General features: G+C 34.7%; 1 protein-coding gene across 1 annotated transcript in view; it reads right to left on the bottom strand.

The window, feature by feature from the left end:
• Positions 1-27,021, bottom strand: part of ADAMTS20 (ADAM metallopeptidase with thrombospondin type 1 motif, 20) — a 206,105-nt gene that overhangs the window by 128,948 nt on the left and 50,136 nt on the right. Inside the window, exons 5-8 of the mRNA XM_011936079.1 lie at positions 19,779-19,862; positions 19,116-19,240; positions 17,371-17,411; positions 1,505-1,610 (exon numbers count right to left, since the gene is read on the bottom strand). Coding sequence (XP_011791469.1) covers positions 1,505-1,610; positions 17,371-17,411; positions 19,116-19,240; positions 19,779-19,862 — 356 coding nt within the window. The remainder of the gene's footprint in view (positions 1-1,504; positions 1,611-17,370; positions 17,412-19,115; positions 19,241-19,778; positions 19,863-27,021) is intronic.

Genomic DNA, 27,021 nt, shown 5'->3' with positions numbered 1-27,021 from the left:
CATGGATATCCCATGTTGTGGATAGAGATGTGTGTGGATAGAAATCAGGTAAAGGTAATACCACACTAAATTCTAGACCATTGACTATGGCTACAATATCACAAGAACTTTGTGAATCCCCAATTCTCATCATTCTACAGTATCCATCTATTTTATCTGAAAGACCCTAAACACTATTTCAGGTCCATACTTCCTAAGTGATGCCCAACAGAACTACAATAATAAAAACATTCCTAAAGGGCTGTCAAATCTTCATGACTTAATTATTAAGTAATTAGCAGGTCGGCAGCAGATCCTATACAATCTGGGCGAGGCAACTCAAGTATAAGCTCAAGTTTAGAAGGAACACTGAAACCACTTGATTCAGATCCTTGCCTGCTAAAATTTGTATTTAAACCATTTTTTAAATTAAACAACTTACCCATATACTAGAGACACCTAAAGAGTTTCTCAGGAAGAAAACAAATATCTAAGATGGTACTCTCTGCAAAAATAATCTTCTACTGGTCAGCAGCCTTGAAAAGCAGCACACAGTGCTACCCAGATGTTGCTGCACTACTTCTACTGTCCTCAGATATTCTGCTCATCCTATCCCCCGCTTCATAAACAACTTACAAAATAAAGTGTGTAGCTTGTTGATGATTATGAGATATAACCATGCGAAAAAGGAACCAAAGAGATGATCGTTTACTAAAAATTATCTCCATTTGAAATTATTATTCCCCTTGAATGTTCTAATGATATCTCAAGGCATGACTAGGAAATTAAATGTGGTCAAACTAACAGAGGCAACTGTAGACTCAGGTCCTTATTAGCAGATAACAAAGAAACACCAGGAGTTGTGAGGGGTACATTTAGAATCTTTTTTCAGAGGGTACATTTGTAGGGGTTTCTGATTTTCCACGGGAGCTCCAAGGGTATCATGAGAAATCACGGCCTCTATTCTTACAACATAGAACCCCAGCATATTTTTCAGTAATGCAGGAAAAGGTAAGAGAATCCCAAATTTTTATGAGCAACTATGGAAAAAGTGAAAACTTTAAAAAAAATCTTTTAGTAACTAAGAAATTCCCATGGGCAATATCCTCTGTTGGGGCACATTACTGAGAGCAAGAAATGAGTTGGTATTACAAATATTTGGGGGAGTCCCCCAGAACCAGGAGCCCATGCAGGCCCTCCCATAAAATGGTAGAGGACAGTACCTGGTCATATATAGGATAACAAGAGACAGAGGCCAGAAGTGCTTGTCATGTATCCAATACAGTAAAGGAAATAAAAGAATTCCCAAGTTCTAGTTCTTTGCTTAGTCTGTTGATCTGTGCAGCCTGTCTGACCTAACATAGATCACAAAAGAGCCAGAGTTAGCATTTCAGGGAAGAAAATTACACTAATAACATTTTATGAAGAAAAAAAGGTGCTAATTACTCAACTGAAGATGGAATTTCAGGCATTCTGTGCAAAGATAAATAGAATGCACATTAAGGAGGTGACAGAAGGTACTTACGTGTGCCCAAGTTCATGGGCTATAGTAAAAGCAGAAATGAGTCCTTTTTCTTCATTAATAAAGCAGCTTTGTAAAGGATCACATATGGTACCTAAGTATGATAAACCTGAAAAATTTCACATTTGGATTTCATCAAAATGGAAAACACTACCAAAATCATAAAGTAAGAACTTAATTTTGAAGCATTTAACCATTGATGTTATTACTTAGAAAAGAATGCAGAATTGGCTGTTAATATTGAATGAATATTTTAGAAAGTGAAAAAAAGAGAATGGAATGATTTATCTGCAGTTGAAGTCATCTTTGCAAATTTTTGGAATCTTTTACTGAAGTAAATAATCCAAAAATGTAGAGTGAGCAAACAACTTTTTAAAATTTTTTTAAAAACTTTTTAAAAAGAAAAGAATATTTGCAGGAAGTATGAAGTGTTTTAACACATTAGTGTGGGTAGCAGGAAAGAGATTAAATGTGTTGATTGGTAATAGAAAAGCTAATAAGAGAAGAAAATGGTACAGAACTCTACAAGTCAATGGAGTTTCTTCAATTTTTTAAGGTTTAAAGCAGTATACAAATATTCAATTATCACATGACATGAGTGAAAAATATGTTAAGTGGTCAGAATAGTGTCTGGCATTTAATATATGTTAAATACAATAAAATGAATTTATAATATAATCATTACTGCAGTCACTGAATAATTTTGTAACATTTCCGCAATAGGAAATGTATTGCAAATCAGGATCTGCTTAGTCCTGTATAAAGAATAACATGCAACTCAAATATGCTGTTGAAAGATGAAGGTATGAACTGGCTGGACACCAAAGACAGCAATAATTATAGTTTATGCAGTCCTCTAAAAATAGTATAGAATAAGAAACTCAAAATAAATATTCATTACAACAATCCATATTTCATCACCAATCATGTTAGTTTTTCATTTACTTATTTTTTAGATTAACATAATCCCATGATTTTGCTATTACTACCCTACAATTTGGTTGTAAATTTACCTGCTTTCGTAGAACTTTTCTTTCACACAAAAAAAGATTTTTTCATATATAAGATCATTAGTTTCTTGCTATAAAGCTTTTGCATTTAGAAATTTCTTAATATAGAATAAACCGACTTCCATTAGCTCCTAGTTTAGCTCTTCCCTGCTATGTCGTTTTTATTCTTAGGAGTTAAAAACTTGAACATCTTCTTAGCATTTAAGGTAGATGTCCTAACAACTAGAATGTTTTCGTTGTGCTTTAAGAGAAATGGAAGTTAAACTGAGGAATCCAAATAGGCTGGGGAAAAATCAAAAGATGAAGTTCATTAGCCAATAGTTTTTAACAAAAAGGAAAGATTTGCTCTCTTTCTGACCACACCGTCAAAAGGTCTTGCTACGGCAAGGTCCCTCTAGAAAACGAGCTTTTTCCTTACAATGAAGACTAAAATTAAGCAAGGAAAAAAATTTAAAAGGACAAAAAATTATTTCTCTGTAGAGAAATTATTTCCTCTGTAGAGTGTGAGGGAATTACCGGCTTCCTTAAGATTCTACAACTGATGCTTGCATGTTCAGTTTTTTAGTGAATCATCATCTTTTTATATGTTTCTTTTGTCAGGATAAGTTCAAGGGAAACACATTTCTTTCATGGACGTTCTACAGTAGGATTTATTAGTATTTTCAATTTGCAAAATTGTACAATTCCAATATTTTCATTTTTAGCGCTGTGTAGATATTTGGAACACAGTAATGAGTCCATTACCAACCAAACTTTATGTTTCATGCTTAAAGGTATATACATTTTAAACTGAACATTTTAGTCAAATAAGAGATTTGTAAAAATATGTATCAAATGTGATTAGAGACCAAGCTCAAATATTCCTGTAAGCAGGCAACACCAACAAAACTCAAAGTAAATGGTTAATATTATGGAAACACGCCGCTGGTTGATGGTTTGTGTCTAGACTCATTTAAGCTAATTCTGGATTCTCTAAAAGTCTAAAGATAGAATAAAGCAGCATGGGCCCAAGCTTGATACAGGTTCCCTGTGTTTGGAAATAAAAGAAGCTGCATACAGTCACCCAATCTAGCCATCCTGAAGAATGAAAATCATTCTGCAACATATTTTGCAAAACATGGTCAGGGACTGAGACAACAATAAATGTAAATGGAAATATAATGGAAAATCTAGTAATTACTACCAACATTTTGTGTTTATCATTAAGAACTCTCCTTAGTTTGTTATTTTTACATATTTCAGATGAGAAAATAAAATACTAATACTTGCATTAATATAAGCTGTGTGGTCTTGTGCAAATTATTCATCCTCATCTATAAAATTAAAGTAACAGTTGTTCTAATATAGTATCTAATAGGAAGCATTCAAATACCTTAACTATCATTATCATCATTACTCTTGACTTAAGGAATAATAATGCTTTCATCATCATATGTTTCTGAATGTCATTGTAATTGATGTACACAGGAGTAGCAGAAAGCTATAAAACCATAATTGGGGACTAGAAGACCAACCATTTCTATAGGAATAGTCCAGAATGTCTAGCATTCAATCACTAAAAAAAAGGTAAGAAATGACAGATACTCAGTAAAAGTTTGTACTACTTAAGTATAAAGATGGGACAATAGGATATAGATAATGCAAGAAATATATTCAATAGATTCTTGTTAAGTGATCTCATAAAATACACTTAACAAAGTCAGAGAATAGTTCGTAGGGAGGAAGAAATTCAGTCTGTTGTAAAAATTAGAGCAACAAGTGTCTATTTCTACAAGTGTGGAAGACGGGCATTTCTAAATCCCTTAACATAAACTAGATATTTAATAAAAACTAGGTTTCGATTTATGCCTAGCTCACATGACTAGTGAGGACTATCAAGTCCAAACCTCAGTGATTTAGCACACATATGTCTGTCTCTCTCTTTCTCTCTCTCTCTCTCTCTCTCTCTCAATATGCAAGCATGCAGGCATATGTACACACATACACACACATTCATACTTTTCAAATTCTAAGTGGTAAGCAATGAATAATAAGGATAGATGCTATTCTGAGGGCAAATACTGATAAAAGTAATATTATCCAAAGAGTAAGAGCTTGCTAGAGGAAGCTTCAAGGTGGATGTGGATGTTGAGTTTTCTTCATTAAGCCAGGGACTCCAGTTATGAACACCCTTTGGATTTCAACAAGAAATAAAAATCTTCTCTGGAAGAAAGCACACACTTCTTGAGCTAGCAATTTTTCAATCCCATGGCTTAATATTAAATAAATATAAGCTCAAAATCAAAGACCATCAAATAAATAAAGAAGAGAACACATGGAAAAGCAGAAATAAGATGTATGGCTATCAAGTATTTCAGATGTGTGAATTTTCAGATACATAATATAAAAATTACTCCACATAAGATGTTTAAGAAAATGAAATTCAATTAAAAACATGAACAAATATTTTTTAAATGTAAACAAAATGAACAGGTAAATTTTTAATAAGAATTAAGTAGTATCTTTTACATTGAAAAATATATACATTTTAAAATATAAAATATGAAGGTTGGGTGAAATACCAGATTAGACACAGCAAACTAGAGAGCCAAATATACTAATTTATATTAGTAAAATGGAGATTAAAGCTGCTTGAATGAGGCAGGAAGAGAAAAAGAAGTGAAAGCATAGAAAACACAATAAGAAGACCTAAAACAGATGGAGTAGAATCCCGCGGTGAAAACAGATAAAATAATAGGATAAAATTCAAAAGAAAAAAATGAAAATTTTCCAAAATTGCTGAAAGATAAACAGTAGATACAGGACTCACAACATAGCCCAAGCAGGATAAATGAAAAGAAACATATCTATGTTAGGATGAAGTTTTAATGAAACTGCTCTATATTCAAGACAAAGAGAGGATCTTATAAGAGACAGATCACCAAAAAAACTACAACTAAACCCACTATAGATTTCTCAGTAGCAAAAGGCAGACACAACACAATCATATATTCAAAATATTGAGAGAAAATAACTGTCAACCTAGAATTGGTAACTAGAAAACTATATTTCAAAAATAAGAGTATTTGCCTGTTAAATCAGGAAGCAACTGAAACTTATGAGTTATTTTAGTAAATTATTGAATCAGAAAGAGTGGGTTGTGAGAACCCCCGACGTTGCAGCCAACTCAGACAGATGTGTAGGTACCCTGGGCACCTAATACTTGCAACTGGTGCCTGAATTAAAGACAGTTTTATAGGACTGAGTGCTTAAACCTGCGGAGTCTGACACAAACTCAAGGTATTAAATATCAGAAATGAATTGAATTGTAGAGTATTCAGTGTCTGGAGAGTTGAAGAACTGCTTGTTGGTGTGGAAATAACCCATATATGTTTATTGTGAGTGACAACAGCTCAGACACACCAACTCTATTTTTTCTTTAAAAAACATTATCAGAGGCCGGGCGCAGTGGCTCAAGCCTGTAATCCCAGCACTTTGGGAGGCCGAGACGGGTGGATCACGAGGTCAGGAGATCGAGACCATCCTGGCTAACACGGTGAAACCCCGTCTCTACTAAAAAATACAAAAACCGAGCCGGGCGAGGTGGCGGGCGCCTGTAGACCCAGCTACTCGGGAGGCTGAGGTAGGAGAATGGCGTAAACCCGGGAGGCGGAGCTTGCAGTGAGCTGAGATCCGGCCACTGCACTCCAGCGCGGGCGACAGAGCGAGACTCCGTCTCAAAAAAAAAAAAAAAACATTATCAGAGATAAAGAGAGTCACTACACAGTTGTAGAAGGTTCTATTCACTAAACTGTATATCTAATAAGTTAGCCTTCAGCTAGATGAAGTAACTAACTGTAATATTATGTGAAGAAAGTGATAGAGATTTACTTCATGTTTCAATTAGTAATGTAATTAGTAAATACACAGTTGATCTGAATTACACAATTAGCAAATTTGATTTAACAGACAAATGCAGAACTCAGAGAATATACATTCTTTTTAAGTATACACGGAGTATTTTCTTAAATTGGCTACATAATAGATCATTAAGGAAATATCAAGATTTAAAAGAATATCAATAGATCACATTCTCCAGCTACAATAAAATTAAATTGCAAGTCAATAAACAAAAATAACAAGTCTCCACACATTCAGAAATGTTTAAATTCATTTTTAAATAATTCATGAAGCAGCAAATAAATCATGATGGAATTTAAATATGTTTTACATACATTTAGAATTTGTAATGACATGGAAAATACTAATAAAAATTTATGAGACCCAAAAAAGTGATACTTTGAAGTAAGTTGATAGACTTAAATAGTAAAATTATAAAAGAAGAAATCCTGGACATTAATCAGTTAAGCAATCAACTTACAAATAGAACAGCAGGAGTAAATTGAAAAACAAAACTACAAGAAAAATAACAAAGAGCAGACATTCATGAAATAAAAATAAGACATAAAAAGCAAATAGTTGGTTCATTAAAAAGACAAATGAAATAAACACTATTTCAGTGAACTGATCTATTAAAAAGGGGGCACAAACAATATCAGAAATAAATTGAGACACAACTAGAGGGAGAAAGTTTAAAACAATAAGAAAATGTTTTGAAAATAATTTAAGCTAATAAATGTTACTAGTAAAAGACATAGTCAAATATCTAGAAAGAATAAATTTTCAAATATATTTAAGAAGACATAAATAAAATCTGATTTCCACTGGAGAATCTCCATAAATGGTTAACCTTCCGCAAATAAATATGATGGCAAGTAAACGCAAATGGTTTTCTACGTGGGGTGTACCAACTGTTCAAATGTTGAAAGGATGTATCATTCCAATAGCACATAAAATCTTCTAAACTTGGGGAAAAAAGTAATACATCCTAACTCATTTTATAAGGTGAATGAAACCTTATAATCAAAATTAGAAAACTACACTAAAATAAAGGAAAATTACAGGTCATTTTCACTCCTGAAAATGTATGCATGAAGTTAGCAAGTGGAATCTAGCAGTGTGGGGGGCGTAGAGAAGGAAAAGTCTTGTTCAAGGTTGGTTTACCATTAGAAAAATCCATGCTGCAATAAACATGGAAATGCAAATGTTTCTTCATCTACTGATTTCAATTCCTTTCACTATATACCCAGGAGTGGGATTACTATATCATATGGTAGTTCTATTTTCAGCTTTTTGAGAAATCTTCATACTCTTTTCCATAATGGCTGTAATAATTTACCAGCAACAGTATACAACATAAGTATACATCACTGCATAAGTAGATAAAGAAAATGTGGTATATACACATAATGGAACACAATTGAGCCTTTAAAAAAGAACATTCTATCATTTGCAACAGGATGGATGAACCTGTAGGGCATTATGCTCAGTGAATTAAGCCAGGCATAGAAAGACAAATATCACATGATCTCAGTTACATGGAATCTAAAAAAGTCAAACTCTGATAAGTAGAGAGAAGAATGGTGGTTTCCGGATGCCAAGGGAGTGTGGGCAGATATTGAAGGTAGGGAATGGAGAAGTTCTTAGTCAAAAGGTACATCGTTTCAGTTAGACAGGAGGACAGTTAGACAGGAGAAATAAGTTTTTGAGATCTATTGCCACAGGAGGGTGACGATAGTTATAATAATATAATAACTAAGAAAGTACATTTCAGATGTCTCACCAAAAAAAAGAATAATAGGTATGTTAATTAGCTTGATTTAATCATTCCACATTATCTATGTATATCAAAACACCACATTTTACCTCAAAAATGTATATAACTATGATATGTCAATTAAAAATAGTATTAATTTTAAAAATCGAGGGAATTCACCAGATTAACCCATTTATACAGGAGGTTGCACATTTTTTTGTGTGAAAAATCAGACCTTGGTGATGAACTTGAGCAGTAGGATATAAATAACTTCCACAAAATTAGCGTTCCAATAATGGAACACTAGACATAAATGGGTTAAGACGAAATAATCATGTGATTATTTTACTATCTGCAGAAAAAACACTTAAGAAAATAAAACATATATCATTGTTTAAAAGACTCAGAAAACAAGGATAATAAATTTATCTGCTAAGAACATATAGCAAATATTTTTCTTAATGGTGAAACCTTAAAATATTCCTTTTAAAATCCAGAAAGGTCTCTTCATCTTTCTATAAGAGGTTTGTATCTTGCAGTAAGACAAGAAAAGCGTTATAAGGATTAAAAAACAGGAAATATATTGCCATAATTCACAAACATAATTATTCACATAACAATCCAAAACAATCTACAAGTGAAAAGATGAGAATTAATTAAAGTGATGAATCAGGTGGCTGCATTTAAAAATCAACAAGCCAAATAATCTGTTGCATTTTTATGAACCAGCACCATAAAACATTTACTTTAACAATAGAAAATAAAAGTCTTTTTTTTTTTCTTTTTTTTTTTTTTTCCTCCAAGATGGCTAACTGGAGGTATTTTTGACATGTCTCTCACACTTGGAAAGACAAAATAGTGTGTGGAACTCACACTGTGAACTTTTTTCCGAGGAGCAACCCAGAAACTTAACCAAAAAATGGAAAGAAACCACAGACCCTCTGAAGGAAGCAATGAGCAACAGCCTACATCGTGAGCAGACGGAAAATGGAGCCTCCCAAGTATGAATGGGGGAGAGCCTGCCACCGTGAGACACACTCCCACAGGGGAGCCAGGACATCCAGACCATGGGGAGAAGGCATTAACCCTACCCAGTGCTGCAGCTGATTTAGTGAGCAGTGGGGAATAAACGAGAAGGAGCAGCATCAGTGTGTGTACTCCCAGTCTCCAGCAGGGATGGAAGAAAGCCATTTCTGATCCTTTCTCACAGGGAACCTCATAAAAGTTGGCCAGCTAATTCAGGCAGTGGTAACAGGTTGAGAGAAGCTCCCAATTGAGGTTTGCAATATAATCTCAAGTGGGAACGAACCTCATTGGCCAGACCCGAGGAGCAAGCCTGAAGTGTGTTAACACCACAGGGGCAAGAGCTGGACACCTTTGCTTCATGGGCAGACAGGAAAGGGTGTGGCCTGAAAGCCACTCTGTCTCCATAGGGAAGGCTTATGGTCTGGGGCAGTTTTGAGTTCTGAAACAAGCTGCCTGAACCCCAGTTAGCTGCTGTTAGCAGATCACTGTGGGTGTAAGACCTGCCTTGCAAGAGTGTGGGAGCTGAGTGGGGCTTACTGCCACCTCCCAGTGTAGATTCTTTTGTGTAGCAGAGGCAGCTGTGCTCCTCCCTGGAACATTATTCTAGCAGCCAGGAAACTGCCCTCTGCTTCCCACTGGGGCTGCTGCTTGTGCCTACATGTGGGGAGCCAGAGCACAGACTTGCCTGACCCATCCCCAACCTAGCTTTGCCCCTCCACCTTCCCTGGTAGCATAACACAAAAGACAAGGACATTTGCGAGTTCCATGGCTCCATCCATTGCTTGAGATATCAGAGTACCTCCCCTAGGTAACATAAGACAAGCACAAATTCCACTGCTACCACCATAACTGGTGTACTTTTGAAAGCACCATCTCCTAGCTGGTGTGCAACTGAACAGCCAGTTACAACATCTGTAAGTCCAATTTTCTCCTTCCTGGCTCAGGAAGGTGCCTGCATCACCCTGGCTAACCAGGAGATCTTGAGTCTGTCCATGAACCAGTACATCACTACTACAGCTGACATTTGAGAAACCCAACACACTAAGGCTACTTATAATGAAGGAAATCTCAGAGTCTATGTCACTCCCCTCCCACCTCCATCAGAGCTGGTACTGGTACCTGCTACTGGAAAACTAGAGGACAGGCCACATCTCTGGATCCCTTGAAGACATTCTCCAGCACCAACCTGGGGTGTGGCAGCGTCACTGGGCAGCTACACCCAAAGGAGCAGCAGGATTCACAGAAGCCTGGCTCTCAGGGACTGCTACGTCTAGGGGGAAGGGGAGTTTACTATATTAAGGAAGCACCCCACAAAAGAAACCAGACTGGAGGCCATGAGTCCCTGAATTTTCCACCTGCGGGGAGTTTCAGCAGAGGCATAGGTACAGTTCTGAGCTCAGTGGGGAAAATCTGTAGCCCAACCTCAAGAGTCAAGCAGCCCTGGGGCTCATGAAGGGTCTTAGAGAAGGGGACTTCTCCTCCTTGCCATCTGTAGACAGCCTTTCTGGCGTGCTTCAGGGTGACAACATCCCCACGGGAGGAGCACCCTCCAGGTCCAGGTTTGCACAAGAGGTAGAGTCACAACACCTCTCTAAATGGAACATGAGCATTCCTAAAAATGAAATGAGGTGTTTGTCTGATCTGAATAGCCAGAACATTGGGTCGGGAATGTGACTGGGTGGTGGATCGCTTTCCTGCTGGCTTGGAAGGACAGTCATGGTGGCTCCTTCTCTTCCCCTTGAAAAGACCTCAGGGCAGCTTCTCCAGCCTGCTCTGTCAAGGCTGAGATATCTGCCCAACACTGGGGTCTTGCATTTACTCAACTGCTTTAGCCACAGCCAGTTTTTACCCACGGGTACTTCTTACTGGCCTGAAGCATGAACTATTCAGTCCAGTAAATAAAATATTGGGATAAAACACTTTTTACAGTGCACACCATGGGGCAACAAAATAAGTGTCATAAGACTTCTTCCATTCCAGCCACACAGAAGATAGTGAACCCACAGACCCACAAGATCACTATGACAACCAGCATCTGAGAAACCCATTGCATGGATTTTCTGTAACCGAAGAACTCATACTGAGTCCACCACTGAAAGCACCCAAAACCAAAGCTAGGTGACAATAAACTATGAACATTAAGGGCACATCCTCAATGGGGGAAAAGTGAAATTCTGAAAAAAAAAAACCCAGTTGAATAAAAAATAAATACAAAAATAATTAGAAGAAATAGTCTACCCAAATGAGAAGGAACCAGAAAAACAATTCTGGCAATATCAAAAACAGGGTTGTATAACATCCCCAAAAGATCACACTAACTCTCCAGAAGTGGGTGTAAGCCAAAATGAAATCTTTGAAATACTAGATAAAGAATCCAAAAGGTTGATTATTAAGTAACTCAAGGAGATATAATAGAAAGGTAAAAAACAACATAGGATTTTTCAAAAATTCAGTATATAAACAAAAAATGTTCTAAAGAGATATTTTAAATAAAAAAAATCAACTTCTGGAAATGAAAGACACATTTAGGAAACTCGAAAATGCAGTGCAAATTTTAACAATAGACTAGAAGGAGTCTAACAATAGACTAGAAGGGATAATTTCAGAGCTCAACGACAAGACTTTCAAATTAACCAAATCAGACAAATTTTTTTTAAAAGAATGAAAATAAATGAACAAAGTCTCCAAGAAATATGAGATTATGTAAAATGGCCAAACCTAGGAATTACAGGTGTTCCTAAGGGAGAAGAAAAATCAAAAAGTTTGTAAAATCTATTTTGGGAATAACTGAGGAAAATTTCCCTGGCCTTGCTAGAGATTTAGGCATTCAGACACATTCAGACATTCAGAAAGTCAAAGAACTCCTGAGAAAATCATTGCAAAAAGGGTATCACCAAGGCTTACTGTCATCAGGCTATCTAAAGTCAACACGTAGGAAAGAACCCCAAGGCCAGACGGATTCACCACTGAATTCGATCAGACATTCAAACAAGAGTTAGTATCAATTCTACTAAAACTATTCCAAAAGATGGAGGAGGAAATCCTCCTTAACTTATTTCATAAAGCCTGTATTGCCCAGATACCAGTCAAGAAAGGACATAGCCAAAAAAAAAAAAAACAACAAAACCACTACTGAACAATATCCCTGATGAATATAGGTAGAAAAATCCTCAACAAAATACTAGCAAACTGAAGAGTGTATCGAAAAAATAACTCACCATGTTCAAAGAGGTTTAATTCTAAGAATGTAGGGATGATTCAACATACACAAGTCAATAAATGTGATTCATCACATAAACAGAATTAAAAATAAGAACCAAATGATCATATCAATAGATTCAGAAAAAGAACTTGATAAAATCCAGCATCCCTCTATGATAAAAATTCCCAATAAACTAGGCATAGAAAGAAAATATCTCAAAATAATAAAAGCCATATATGACAAACCCACAGCCTTAATCATATTGAACAGGGAAAAGCTGAAAGCAATCTCCCTGAGAAGTGGAACAAGACAAAGATGCCCACTTTCACCACTTCTATTCAACATATTACTAGAAGTCTTAGCCAGAGCAGTCAGGCAAGAGAAAGAAATAAAGGGCATCCAAATTGGAAAAGAGGAAGTCAAACGATCTCTGTTCACTGATTATGTGATCGTATACCTAGACCATCTTACAGACTCCTTCAAAAGACTCCTAGATCTGATAAATCAGTAAAGTCTTAGGTTTCCAAATCAGCATGCACAAATCAGTATCACTGCTATACACCAAAAACAACCAAGCAGAGAATCAAATCAAGAACTCAAACCCTTTACAACAGCTGCAAAAAATAAAATAAAATACCTAGGAATACACTTAACCAAGGAGGTGGAAAATTGCAACAAGGAGAACTATAAAACACTGCTGAAAGAAAACATAGATGAATAATAAATGAAACAAACAGATACATCCCATGCTCATGGACTGGAAAAATCAATATCATTGAAAATGACCATATTGCCAAGAAATCTACAGATTCAATGCATTTCTATCAAAATATCAATATCAGTTTTCAAAGAATTATAAAACAACAGTTATAAAATTCATATAGAATCAAACAGGAGCCCAATAGCTAAGGCAATCCTAAGCAAAAAGAATAAACCTGGAAGCAACACATATACAACTTCAAACTATACTACAAGGGTATAGTAACCAAAATGGTGTGGTACTGGTATAAAAGCAGACACTAGACCAATGGAACAGAATAGAAAACCCACAAATAAAGCCAAATACTTACAACTAATTGATTTTTGACAAAGCATACAAAAACATAAATTGGAGAAAGAATACCCTATTTAATAAATGATGGTGGGAAAGTTGGATAGCCACATGTAGAAGAATGAAACTGGATCCCTATCTTTCACTTTTATACAAAAATCAACTCAAGATGGATTAAATACTTAAATCTAAGATTTGAACCCATAAAAATTCAAGAAGAAAACCAAGGAAAAACTCTTCTGGACATTGGCCTAGGCAAAGATTTATGACTAAGAACCCAAAAGCAAATGCAACAAAAACAAAAATAAATACTGAACCTGATTAAATTAAAAAGCTTCTGCAAAGAAAAAGAGATAATCATCAGAGTGAAAAGACAATGCAGAGTGGGAGAAAATATTTGCAAACAATGCATGTGACAAAGGACTAATATCCAGAATCTACAAGAAACTCAAGCAAATTGGCAAGAAAACAAATAATCCCATTAAAAAGTGAGCAAAGGACATGAGCAGATATTTCTCAAAGCAGATATACAATTGGCCAACAAATATATGAAAAAATGCTCAACATTACTGATCATCAGGAAAATGCAAATTAAAACTACAATGAGATACGATCTTACCCCAACCAGAAAGACCATTATTTATAAAGTCAAACAACAACAGATATTGGCATACCATGGATATTGGCATACCATTGGCAACAACAGATGTTGTACACCATGGATATTGATTGGCAACAACAGATATTGTACATTGGCAACAACAGATATTGTACACCACTACTCAGACACAAACAAAAAGAATGAAATAGTGTCTTTTGTAGCAATTTGGATGGAACTGGAGGCATTATTCTAAGTGAAGTTACTCAAGAATCAAAAACCAAATACTGCATGTTCTCACGTATAAGTGGAAGCTAAGCTATGGGTATACAAAGGCATACAGAGTGGTACAATGGACACTGGAAGCTCAGAAGAGGGAAGGGTGTGAGGGTGGGAGGGGGGTGAGGAGTGAAAAACTGAGTGAAAAACTGCCTATTAGTTACAATGTACACTACTCAAGTGATGGGTGCACTAAAATCTTAAGACTTTACCACGATATAATTAATCTATGTAACCAAAAACCACTTGCACCTCTGAAGCTATTGAAATAAAAAAAGTAATAAATTAAAAAAATAAGGTCTAGCAAAAGTTGTACATGACACATTGACAGAAAATAATTATTGAATGACATTTTAAAAGTCTTACTTAAACAGACAATGTTTTGAGAACTTAACATGCTGATTCTAAAACTTCCATAGATGAACAAAAGTCCAAAAATAGCCAAAATATTCTTGAAGAAAATAAGCTGATGGTATATACCCCATTGATTAATATTTATTATAGAACTATAAAAATGAAAATATTACAGAACTGATGCATGGATAAATAGCAAGTATGGTCCCATAAAATTGTGGCATGATGTTGCAGACTCAAGTGCATACTGAAATTTTATATATGACATTGCAGATTCTCGGAAAAAGAGAGGAATTATTCAATGTATAGCTCGGAAAATTGGTTAGTCAAATAAAAAAAGATTATGAATGTAATTTCACAGTGAACTTCAAAGCAATTGTTTATTTTGAGGGTTAGAAGAAGGGTTTTTTTGTTTCTGTGTTGTTTTTTAAATCAGGTACAACTGATTTTTAAGAGTGGTTTAATTTGGGGGGTTGAGAGAGTGAAGGAAAGATGTTAAAAAGTAATGTTTAGATGAAAACAAAAGGTATGAATGTGGTTATAGAGTTCAGGTTTAACACGGAACATTTTTGGCTTTTTTTTAACCTATGTGTTATATGGTTAACCATCAAGGGATATAACAAGTTATTCCAGCTTTTCCAAATACTAATTATATTGGTTTTAAGAAGTCTCCATAATCACAGGTGGCATTTTCCCTTTATCTGTGGGAGTAGATGATGCAACCCACACAGTGACTTCGAACTTCTTTGATAGAATTTCCACTGCCTTGTTGAATTTCTCAGTGTATTGCATATCTTGCCAAGTGTGAAATAATGAGTTCAGGAAAACTTCAACACTACACATCATTTTGCATGAATAATACCCATTAGAGTTAAGAAGACTGACATGTTTTGTAGCATTTCCAGGTAAATGAAAATTTTATTGGCATTCACCATTTACTAGCTTTGTACAATATTATAAAGGTAGAAGCAAAATAGCAGCACATTGTGCTTGGCTTATAAGGATTGCTTTAACACCATTACGTTAAATAAACAATGTGCATAGTGTATTGGAAGTGCCAACGCTTGCAAATTTACAATACTTAAATATACTTAACATTCTAATGTATTAAAAGTATAAAGAAAAAACTAAACAAGCATTTATAGCGATACTATGAAATCTCCAATAATTGTTTTGACTGTTGCCTTTGGCTCTTTAGTGCAACTTTTCTAAATTGTAATTACTATATTGTATTGCTTTGTGTTTCCTATTTGTTATACATAACTTCAGAGCTAAGTACCAGTACACCAAGTACTGCAATCACCTTTCATTTATTGTACATGCAAAGTAACAGCATACAATTTTGGTGATTAACAATATTCCTTTTTTTCTTTAATAAAGGATATTTATTTGAATGTTTAAAAGGAATAAAACTAAATACCTAATATGATATCAAAAAAAATTACCCCGATGGATTATAGATTTAAATGTTAAAGGACAAATTTTAAAATACTTACAAGAAAACAGGATAATACGTTTAGACCTTGAGTTACACAATGGTTTCTTAAAGAAGAAACAAAAAAGCTAATGCTAAAAGAGTAGGTTTATAAATTCAGCTACATTTTGTATTTTCACACATAAAAGAATGAAAACAAAACAACAAACTGCTAAAAGGTATTTGTAATATGTATAAACCAAAAAGGGTTTGGTGTCAGGAAGTTATAAAGAATACCTGAAAAGCAGTTAAGAAAGCAACAAATACCACACCACAAATATAGGCAATGTTTCTTTCATTTATTTCATTCCTTACAGAAAAAGAAATACAAATATATGAAAAGATGCTTGAATTCATTAGCAATCAGTGAAATGAAAATTCTAATGGTAATAAAATATATTACATTTAGACTAAAAAAAATGAGAAATCTGAAGATACCCAGTATTTATAAAGATATAATCAAAAGGAATGTTTATTGATAAATGTATAAATTGGTATAACCACTTTAGAAAATAATTTGTTATATCTTATAAATGTGAATATTAGCTCACTTAATGGCACAGGCATCTTAATCCTAGGGATATACCCTAGCTCTTCCAGTGAAGTTCATGACACAAGAAAGTAGAATCAGCCCAAATACACACTAATATGATATAGATATATAAACTGTAGATGAAATATTATATAACAGTGAAAATGCATGAACTTCAACTACAGAATTCAAAAATAGGCAAAGTAATTTTTGTTTAGGAACACATATATATGTAATAAAAGCAAATACTTTTGGTTTAGGAACATACATGTATGTAATAAAACTATTTTTCAAGAGACAGAAGGAATTGGTAAATACAAAATTCATGCTATTGGCTACCTCATGGGGAAAAGCAGAGAGATGGAAAATGACTGAGCATAGACCACGCAATACTAGTGGCAAAGTTCTAACTTAAATCTAATGGTGAATTCATGGCTATTCATTTTATTATTTCCCTTTAAACTGGCATATAGGTGATTATGTATCATGCACAGCATTTGATATTTAGTAATTTGCAAATAAATGTTAGTTCTTATTATTTTGTAAAATTTACAGCAGCAGAAATGAAATAAGTGACAAGTGTAATAATTTATCAAGACAATTTTAATCAAAATCACTAAAATGGAAAATGGAAAAAAGCCTAAACATTATTTTAAATAATTCAATAAACAATTACATAAGCTAAACTTAATTGACAAAATAACTTACCTAATATGTTACATTTCTCTTTAGATGAACAAATGTCTTCCCTTAAAATAAAAGATTTATTTTGAAGCATTTTTGGAAAATATTTTTACAAGCCAAAATAAAAACAAAGAAGCTTTAACTATGATATGACTACTACCACAAGCTAACTTCTAAAATCTAGTTCATATTAACCTCTCAAAAAGTCTAAACCTAGAGTAATACACCATTTGTCCACATCAATAAGCAATACGTACTATATAATGAGTGCTGTAAATAGTTGAATCATTAACCAAGTTCAGTGAAAAACTTCCTATTTTTAATGTCTCTGCTTTTAACTTACACAGTATATGTAATATAATTTACCCTCATGATGATTCAATGTCATCATGAACTTCAGTTATCATTCTCTCATGCAAAATAATGGTATTCTCAGATGTTATCAAGTTGCTTAATTTTTTTTGCTTCTGCGTTACTTGGTCCATGGTCATTCAATTTGACAGTCCTTGTGTCTCCTTTCTAATCACCTCTTTCTCATAGCCCTTTCTTCCTCCCATAGTTAATCTGCTATTTCCAATCTCTCCTGCTTGGCTTCTAACTACAATCCAAGGAAGAACCATGGACTATATATAATATAATACTATGTATAAAATTAAATCAATTCTGCTTTGGTTTTGAAAAGAGATTAAAGTACAGTCATGCACTGCATAACATGTTTCAGTCAACAATAGACTGCATAATGACATCGGTTCTATAAGATCATAATACCATATTTACACTGTACCTTTTCTATGTTTAGATAGGTTTAGATACACAAATGCTTACCATTGTGTTACAAATTCCTGTAGTATTCAGTACAGTAACATGCTGTACAGGTTTGTAGCCTAGGACCACTAGGCTATACCATATTGCCTAGGTGTCTAATAGGCTAAACCATCCAGGTTTGCATAAGTACACTCTACTATGTTTGCATAAAGACTAAATCACCTAATGATGCATTTCTTGGAATGTGTCCCCATCATTAAGCAACACATAACTGTACATGAACTTTACATAGGCTAAAGCTTTTTCTTTCAGAATTCCAGAAAGCTGAGATTTATTTGAGTTTGATGCCTAAATAAAGGATTTCTTTGGTTAGTCAAACAAATATCAAACCTAGGATTTACATATTCTGGTAGTATCACTGTTGCTGAAACAAACGTGTGAATTAACAATGTATAGTATTCCTTGTAAAATGAATAATAATTTTATAATAGCAGAAACTGTTTTTCATATAAATAAGTAGGTTTGAGAACAACCCTAGCAAAGGTAGCCTGGCAATTAAGGCAGGCATTAAGCATCAAAACAAGGAACAGATAAATAGATTTTTAAAAGCAAAGGGAGTCCAAAAAGTGGACAAACGAAAGAAGAAAGTTGTTCTTCTTTCCAAGCAACTGAAACATCAAGAAGGGAATGAACAAAACCTCCTCTCAGTTCCATAACTATGTTAATTTCTTAATTCTCTCATTCTGTCACTAATATCATTAGGAAATTGTTTTGTTTAGATCAAACCATTACTCAGCAACCTGACGTTGCTAATTTCCTAGAGAACTAACTAGTATTCTGGTTTGAAAGAAGAAAAGAATGCTTTTATTTGATAGTTTCTTTTGTAGTACAAATTCTCATAGAACACTTCTGTATATTATTAACAAAGAATTAAGAAGAAGTATCAGTCATGCAGGAGGGAAGAATAAAGGATTGCATGGGAAAGATTATTTCTATAATCATACCTAGTGATAAGAATAGCAGCGTCATGGTGGGAAGGGTGAACATCATCAACGTCATTCTGAGTTTGTTGCCATGAACAAAAGTTATTTAATGTGGCAGCACCATCAAAATTAATGACTGGCCCTTCCTATGCAAAATAAGCAATGCAATACTGTATCAAAATATTAATGTCCTCTTTTCCTTCCAAGTTTATCAGCATCTGCACAATTTATCAAATAGCATTCTCGCAGGCAAATGAAGGAGTGACAGCATCTCTTCTTCATATATTAACTACAACATATTTTAGCAATATCTAAAACGTGATCAAAACTGAATCTAATTAGATCTTCTTAATATAACCATCCAATATTTAGGAAAAACTTTTAAAAACTACTATATTTTAAATCCTCTAACATTAGGATTATAAAAATGAATACTAAGGTGTTTAATCTTTTATTTTTGACTTGTTTATTCATTTTTGTTACTTCCTTTGCTCAGTTAAACACTGCTGTCATTCTATTTTATTTCCATCACAACACATAAGGGTAATCTCATTCGTTTTCAAATCAAGTCTTTAAAGCAAACTTTAAAAATATCTTATTTCTAATAAGAGTTCCATAATCTCTATGTATTGTCACTAAAAACTTACTACAACTAAGGTTACTAATTTTAGACCTGTTTCTTACCTCCTCATGGTGAATCATAACTAATTTTACCACTACTATGTGTATAAAACTTCCAATACTTGGATCTTTGTAGATTGTTGCAACCTGCATGTAAAAAAAATGTAGGATTAGTTGTTTAAAATGAATATTTCTTCTCAAAAGTAAGTTGAAATCAGTCACAGAGTATCAATTCTCCAATTGCACTGCACGTAGGAATCTTGGAATCTCTTAGAGTGCTTTAACAAATCCTCGTGTTCAGACCACATCCCTTACCAAATAAATCAGAATCTGCAGGATTGAGACCCAGGCATCTTAAAGATTCTCAAAATTTGAGTATCTTAAACCTTGCTACTGAGACTGATCCATGGATCAGCAGCATTCACATAACCTAGAGCTGATATGAAACAGAATCTCAGGCCCTACCCTGGATTGATGATTCACAGTCTGCACTTTAACAAGATCTCAAGTGTTCTGAACACGTTAGACTTTGGAACTGCTGTTATGGATGATTCAGCAAGAAATTCACTTCATTCTGTGTCATAATCCACAATTGACATGACTACAATATTCCATAAAAATATGTAAGTTTTACCTATTCTTTTCTGATAGTTCACCTAATCTTTCAGCCACAGTTGTATATTTCCAACTCCAAATATGATTATTATTTTTCAAGTTTAGCATTACCAGAATCCATAGAGACAGATCCATCTAGAATCATATAAACAGCCCTAGAAGAGGTCATGAGTCGCAACCTGGTCCTCAGTTTTCCAGGATTGGAGAATGTTAGGCACTCTGGATGGGCTCTGCATGGGCTCACTGATGATTCATGATCAAGGTGCCATCCCATTCGCTAATTCATATCCTCTCCTTGTAGCCATTATAGAGGTTGCCACTGCAGTAGGAGCATCTTTCATGGCCAATGCCACTGCCTGGTACTTAATTAGAGACACACCCCACTCTGGATCTGGGCTACCTGTGCAATGAAAACTGCTTCTAAACCCTAGATCACCTTCTTGTTGGCCACTGCCTAAGTCAAAGCAGCAATTGCTCCAGGGTGTGCTACTTCCCTCATTTGTTTAATAAATAAATGTTCAGTATCTACTCCTTGCTTTGTTGGCTACAGAAGCAGATATAGGGAAGAGAACAAAGGCCCTGACCTTGTGGAGCTTACAGTTTGTTAGAAGTATCACTACCAGAGCCCTCACTCTATCAGTCAAAGCTGCTTCACCACAACATATAACATGACTGCTGTCGATGCCTCTTGTACCAAATGGACTACTACCAGAACTAGAGCCAAAAGCATCTTTAGAGCTACTGACACTGTAGGGTCAGCATGAGCATAAATACATAGTCCAGCATCTGTACTACTGTTATGGCTGTGCAGTCTCAAGTATTTACAGGTTTGTCATCTGAACCTATAGTGATGACTTTGGCTCTGGTAGTAGCATGTTTTGGCAAGAGTGGAGGTAGCCCCAGCGAGGTTGACAGTAAGTTAAGACAGGGATGGTCAGCTGATTGGCAAATTCAAGCAGGTCTGTTAGCAATGCAGTATTTCTCACTTTAAAATAGGAGCTGTGAATTTACAGTTGAATTTATAAATATTCATTTTACATGCAATGTTTTAAAATACATCTACCATGGGGGAAAAAAAAAGCACACCTGTAATTATGATTTTGGAATTGCGCTTGATCCTGTGAGTTTAAAAATGGATGCTTTTCTAAGCCAAATTACAAGGTGAAAGATACACCTCAAAGGTATTTATAAAAGCTCTTTTTCCCCTATAAATTAAAAACAGCTGTGAAGACTTCTGTGTCTCAGAATAATATGCATATCCAGTAGTCCAAGAAAAAAGAGCATATGCACTATGAGGTGTCTACATGGCTAACTACTATATCCATTGTCCCAAGTATTTTGACTATGAATGAAAATCTGGATGTTATAGTATCAGCTATAAAATACATAACCACAAAAATATTTCCAGTTTTGGAAGGAAACAGATGCTGCACGTTTATTTAAAAGTGACAAATCTGCAAGCTAGAATTTGGAAAAAATGTCCCAATATTCTGACTGTATAATTTAAAATATATTACTACAGCAAAATATCCTTAAATGTAACACTAGGGAAAAGATAATGCAAACTATTGCTATGCAAGGTGGATAGTGGCTATAAAATATAGTTATTTAAGGCAAACAGACACAGGTTCCAATTCTAACAGCCATTTGATAAAACCTACTTCTAGGCTACTATAAGGATTAAATGAGATGGTATGGAAATAGTATTTAGATTAGGGCCAGGATCATAGGGATCAATCACAGTGGCTATTACTCTTATTGCTACTTATAAAGCTTTTTCAGAAGAAAAGGCATAATACAGCTATAGATATAGATACTCATAATATTAGTTCTAGTACATGTGTTTCAAGTTAATTATCACAGTATGTCTAAACTGGAAGCAAAGTATCCAAAAGCATGATTGTTTTATTATCTCTTTTAGTACCTACTGAATATCTACTGCCCATCAAACCCTGTGTTGCTTACTAAATATACAGAGCTAAACAAGGCATAATCTCTGCCCTTAATTCACAGTCCTCTGGGAGTAAAAGATACGAAAACAGACAGTTTGATTTATATAATTTTTACTTCCCCCAAAGAAAGTCCTGGAGATGATATTTTGCTTTTACACTAAAATAGTATATTTCATTAAATAATTAAGAATGTCATCATGCTCATTTTTTCTAATTGTATCTCTTATTATTTTACTGACCTTTATAATTTAAGTGCTCATGTAGAATATATGTATACCTTTAACTATATTTAGATGTTTGAAGGTACTGTTATTGAATGACTCTATTCAATAAAGCTAAATTGTGATTCAAGCAATGAATAGCCACAAGGCCCATTTGGTACTCAGAGAATTTTTGAAGCAGTACGTACAATGCACTTCTCTCATTCCTAAAACCACCACCCCAAATTAGACTGCCTTGATGATAGGATACTATGTTTGCTATAAATAATAAATGAGTAAATATTAAATGATACATAAAGTATTTATTCAATGTTTATTGTGTGCCAGATGTGTTCAAGTTTAAATGTATTAATTCATTTAATTATCACAACAAATCTTATGAGATAGGAGCTACTATAGTGTCCATTTTACAGATAAGAACAGTAAGATACAGAGAAGTTAAGTAAGACACTGAAGATCCGGCAGCTGGTAGCAAAGAGAACCTAATTTTCATTCTGTACTGTACAGTCTGGCTTTAGAGCACTGACTACTTTATCTGATCTTTATTCAGCATTCTGAACCAATTAGTTCTTGGTAAAAACATTTCAAGACATTTCAAAACCCTGCTGCAACACATCCCCTGGCCACTGGTATTATCCTGTTATGGTCACTTGCCCATGGCCTCAGAGAAGCCCTAGGCAGTCAGCAGACCTGCGCTTTAGTTCTAGCTCTATTAGTAGCTACAAGCTAGTTGTTCAACCCTGGAAAATGGGTTTATTCTTTTTTTTTTTTTTGTCTCAATGTCCGTAATATCCATGTGGAGGCACTGGGTCCCCTTGGGTCACAATGCCCTTGCATATTGGATTAATATTAACCAGGTGCTGCTGGGGAAGAGTTGTGAAAGACATTTGTTTTAAAGAACAAAATCATTCCACAGTTTGAAAAATGAGCAAAAATAATTAGATATCTTCATGGAATCTTGAATAGGCTAACACACACACATACAGATATATATTAAATCTGTGACACAGAGATATTATATACAGCATTTCATGCAACTATATGATCACAGTGCTTAGCTCCCCACTGCCCCCCATGGAGCATATCACAGGACTAATATTCCATTCCATAGACTACACTTTAGGAAACACCAGACCAGATTTCTAATGTATCATCCTATTCTAAAAGCCATTTAATATTTTTAATATATTACCTTAATCACTACATTTTAGAGTGCCATGTATTAGAATTTTTATTGATCTACTTAAAATGTATTTAATCTTTTATTCTTTAAATGTTAGTTTTCTTCACATAAGTAGTTCTTACTTCTTTATAGGTTTCATAAAATAGTAAATATTATTATTTCATGGATATTTAATGAAAGGTGAAGAAGAAATGGTATGAATTGTATTGTTGAAATCTTTAAGAAAATTCTAGGCAAAATATAGTTCATACAAAGCGTGAAACAAATTGCTATCACCATTAACTTACCAACCATTTTGAAAATAATTTCTAGATAGAGCTTTAGCAAACATTCATAAATGGTATGTTCATAGGCCACTTTCATTAAGAAGTACAAAGTCATCTATAAAAAACTGATTTTGACAAACAAATGTTTAAAAAGATCATTCCTCTTAACTTCATCGGAAAGATCTTTTCATTTTTAAATTGAAAATGATGAAATTCTACATACATACAGAGCAAATATGTGCAAATAATTAAGACTATGCAGAGCAATAAATTGAACGGAAAAATAATATAAATGGTTATACCTCAAGTATGAAAGCGTATCATTAGTTTTTATTGTAATGTAGTTAAAAATCTTCCCCATCCTAATAACATCAATAAAAACAACCAACAAAATTGAAAGTAAGGGTATAAAGTCAATGTAATGCAAATGAGGGTTTTTAGTTGATACATGCCTCTAATACTAGTAACCATATTTTAATGAAAGGGTTAATTATTGAGGATTACGTGATGCTCCTTAAATTTACATTACTAAATCTGCAAGAGGGTGAATATTATAGAGTGAAAACCTTTAGAAACACAATGAAGTGTGGAAGTCTTTTAATACTTAGCAAATATTTAAGGTCTATTAAATAATAAATTGAGTATCAAAATAAATATACTGAAGAAAAAGTTGCTCTAGTTTACATACATTTTAGTAGCTTGATAATGCATATATAAATGCCATTTTAACCTGGTGTTGTCACCCAAATTCCCTAAGGATAAAGGTTTTAGAATGGCAGCTGAGTATCTCTGCTCATTTAACACAAACACTATTTCACTAGATATATTATACATCACAAGTGTGTTCTTCCACTAATTTTTTGTTTGTTTGTTTGTTTTTTGAGACAGAGTCTCCCTCTGTCGCCCAGGCTGGAGTGCAGTGGCGCAATCTCAGCTCACTGCAAGCTCCGCCTCCCGGGTTCACGCCATTCTCCTGCCTCAGCCTCCCAAGTAGCTGGGACTACAGGCACCCGCCATCACGCCCAGCTAATTTTTTTGTATTTTTTAGTAGAGACGGGGTTTCACCGTGTTAGTCAGGATGATCTCGATCTCCTGACCTTGTGATCTGCCCACCTCGGCCTCCCAAAGTGCTGGGATTACAGGCGTGAGCCACCGCACCCGGCCTTCCCCACTAATTTTAATGTTAATTCCAGAAACCCTTTGAGTAAGAAGGGTCTCTAGTTTACTCTGACAAGGTTAAGTGCAACTAAAAAGTGAATTAAGTCACATTCTTTATTTCAATATCACTGCACTCAGATATTTCGTTAAATTGTTGAAAGCAAAGAAAAACTTTAAGAAGACAGCACAGTTGTTTACTTTGTGCAGGATGAGTAAGGATAGATAATGTAAGTTGTGTATATAACCCATTTGCTTAATCCTGAAAGCATTCCCTTATTTCCCCCATTATATCTGGAGCTCAACAGACAAAAATTCTTTTTCATCACTTTGAACTTGTCTTTATTGTATACCAAGCCTATGTCACATTGTCTTGACCTTTTCCTAAATTACCATGATCAGAATATCACCAATAATCCACGTGTGTGTTTGAATAAATGCAGTTAGTGCCTTCTAAAAACTGGAAAAAATAGGCAAAACCTGAACAGCTCCTTCCTAAACTGGAAATATCTGTGGACACTTATGTGCAAATAGCATTTCTCTTACCTCTTTAAAGCAGTTTTTGAAATGGACTTAACAAGTAGCAATAAAACAAGTTGGACTAGATTTGATCTCTACATAGTGTGATCAACAGTCTCAGTTTGCGCAGAACTAAAGGGTTTCCAAGAACATGAGACTCAATACCAAAACTGAGCTAGTCCCAGGTAAAACAGGGAGAGTTTGTCACTCTTTCTCTTAAGTTCCCTTTCACCTTTAATATTTTTGCAACCATAAATATAGTTGTGATCACTGTTTTTTAGCCAATAAAAAAGCAACAATTTGTGTATAGAACCATAGGCTCTACTAATTTTCCCGTATCCTCATTTGAACAGTCTTTCAGTGAGAGAGAAGAAAAGCACTAAACCCAGGTAGCTTAGAAGTCATCTAAAATTTGGCTACTTAGGAAGAAAGAAAGCATACACAAAAACTCAAAGTATCTCAAAAGGGAGACTTACCCTCCTTAATTTTTCCTCCTACCCCACTTTATTTGGAATGCACACCTCTTCCTCAATTCTGCTGCATCTATCTCCCTGAGAATAAAAGCTTAACACAAACCAGATGACTGTGTCTATAAAAATTCTGTCTTCAACAGAAAGCTGCTCTCCTTCTAGTAGGCCTAAAAATCCAGAAAATGAGAAGTACATGCATTGATCTGTTGTTTCAAGCATTGTTTCAATGAAGATTTGCTTTCCATGAAGTCAAAAGGTCTGTCTGCATTCCCTTCAATTAACTCCGGCTTTAAACTTTCCATGGACAACTGTAGTTATCTCAAAGTATGTCACAATATCTTCTAACAGTGATGATACTGATTTTTGTTTGTTTGTTTTTGAGATGGAGTCTTGCTGTGTCACCAGGCCAGAGTGCAGTGGCACAATCTCAGCTCATTGCAACCTCCGCCTCCCAGGTTCAAGCGATTCTCCTGCCTCAGCCTCCCAAGTAGCTGGAATTATAGGCACACGCCACCACGTCCAGCTAATTTTTGTGTGTTTAGTAGAGATGGGGTTCACCATGTTGACCAGGATGGTCTTGATCTCTTGACCTCGTGATCCACTCGCCTTGGCTTCGCAAAGTGCTGGGATAACAGGCGTGAGCCATGGTGACTGGCCAATACTGATTTTTATGAAAAATGTAGATAACAAAACCTTTCTGAGGGTGGTGATGTCACCAAAAATGCATGAAACTATTCCAAAATTAGTCCTGTGTTTATTCCTTTATTCCTTCTAGTCAGTATGCCCAAATCACTGACAACAGTTATCTGTCATTTACCATGTTTTAAAAATCTATCAGATCTAACATTTACCTTCAGTATCTCTCCCACTCAACTTTCTTTCCTTATTTATTTATTTATTTATTTATTTATTTATTTATTTATTT

This window comes from Colobus angolensis, unplaced genomic scaffold (assembly GCF_000951035.1).
Source record: "Colobus angolensis palliatus isolate OR3802 unplaced genomic scaffold, Cang.pa_1.0 Scaffold150, whole genome shotgun sequence".
Classification (NCBI taxonomy): Eukaryota; Metazoa; Chordata; class Mammalia; order Primates; family Cercopithecidae; genus Colobus; species Colobus angolensis.
Note: the sequence above shows the minus strand (reverse complement) of the source record. Positions and strands in the feature narration are given on the sequence as shown.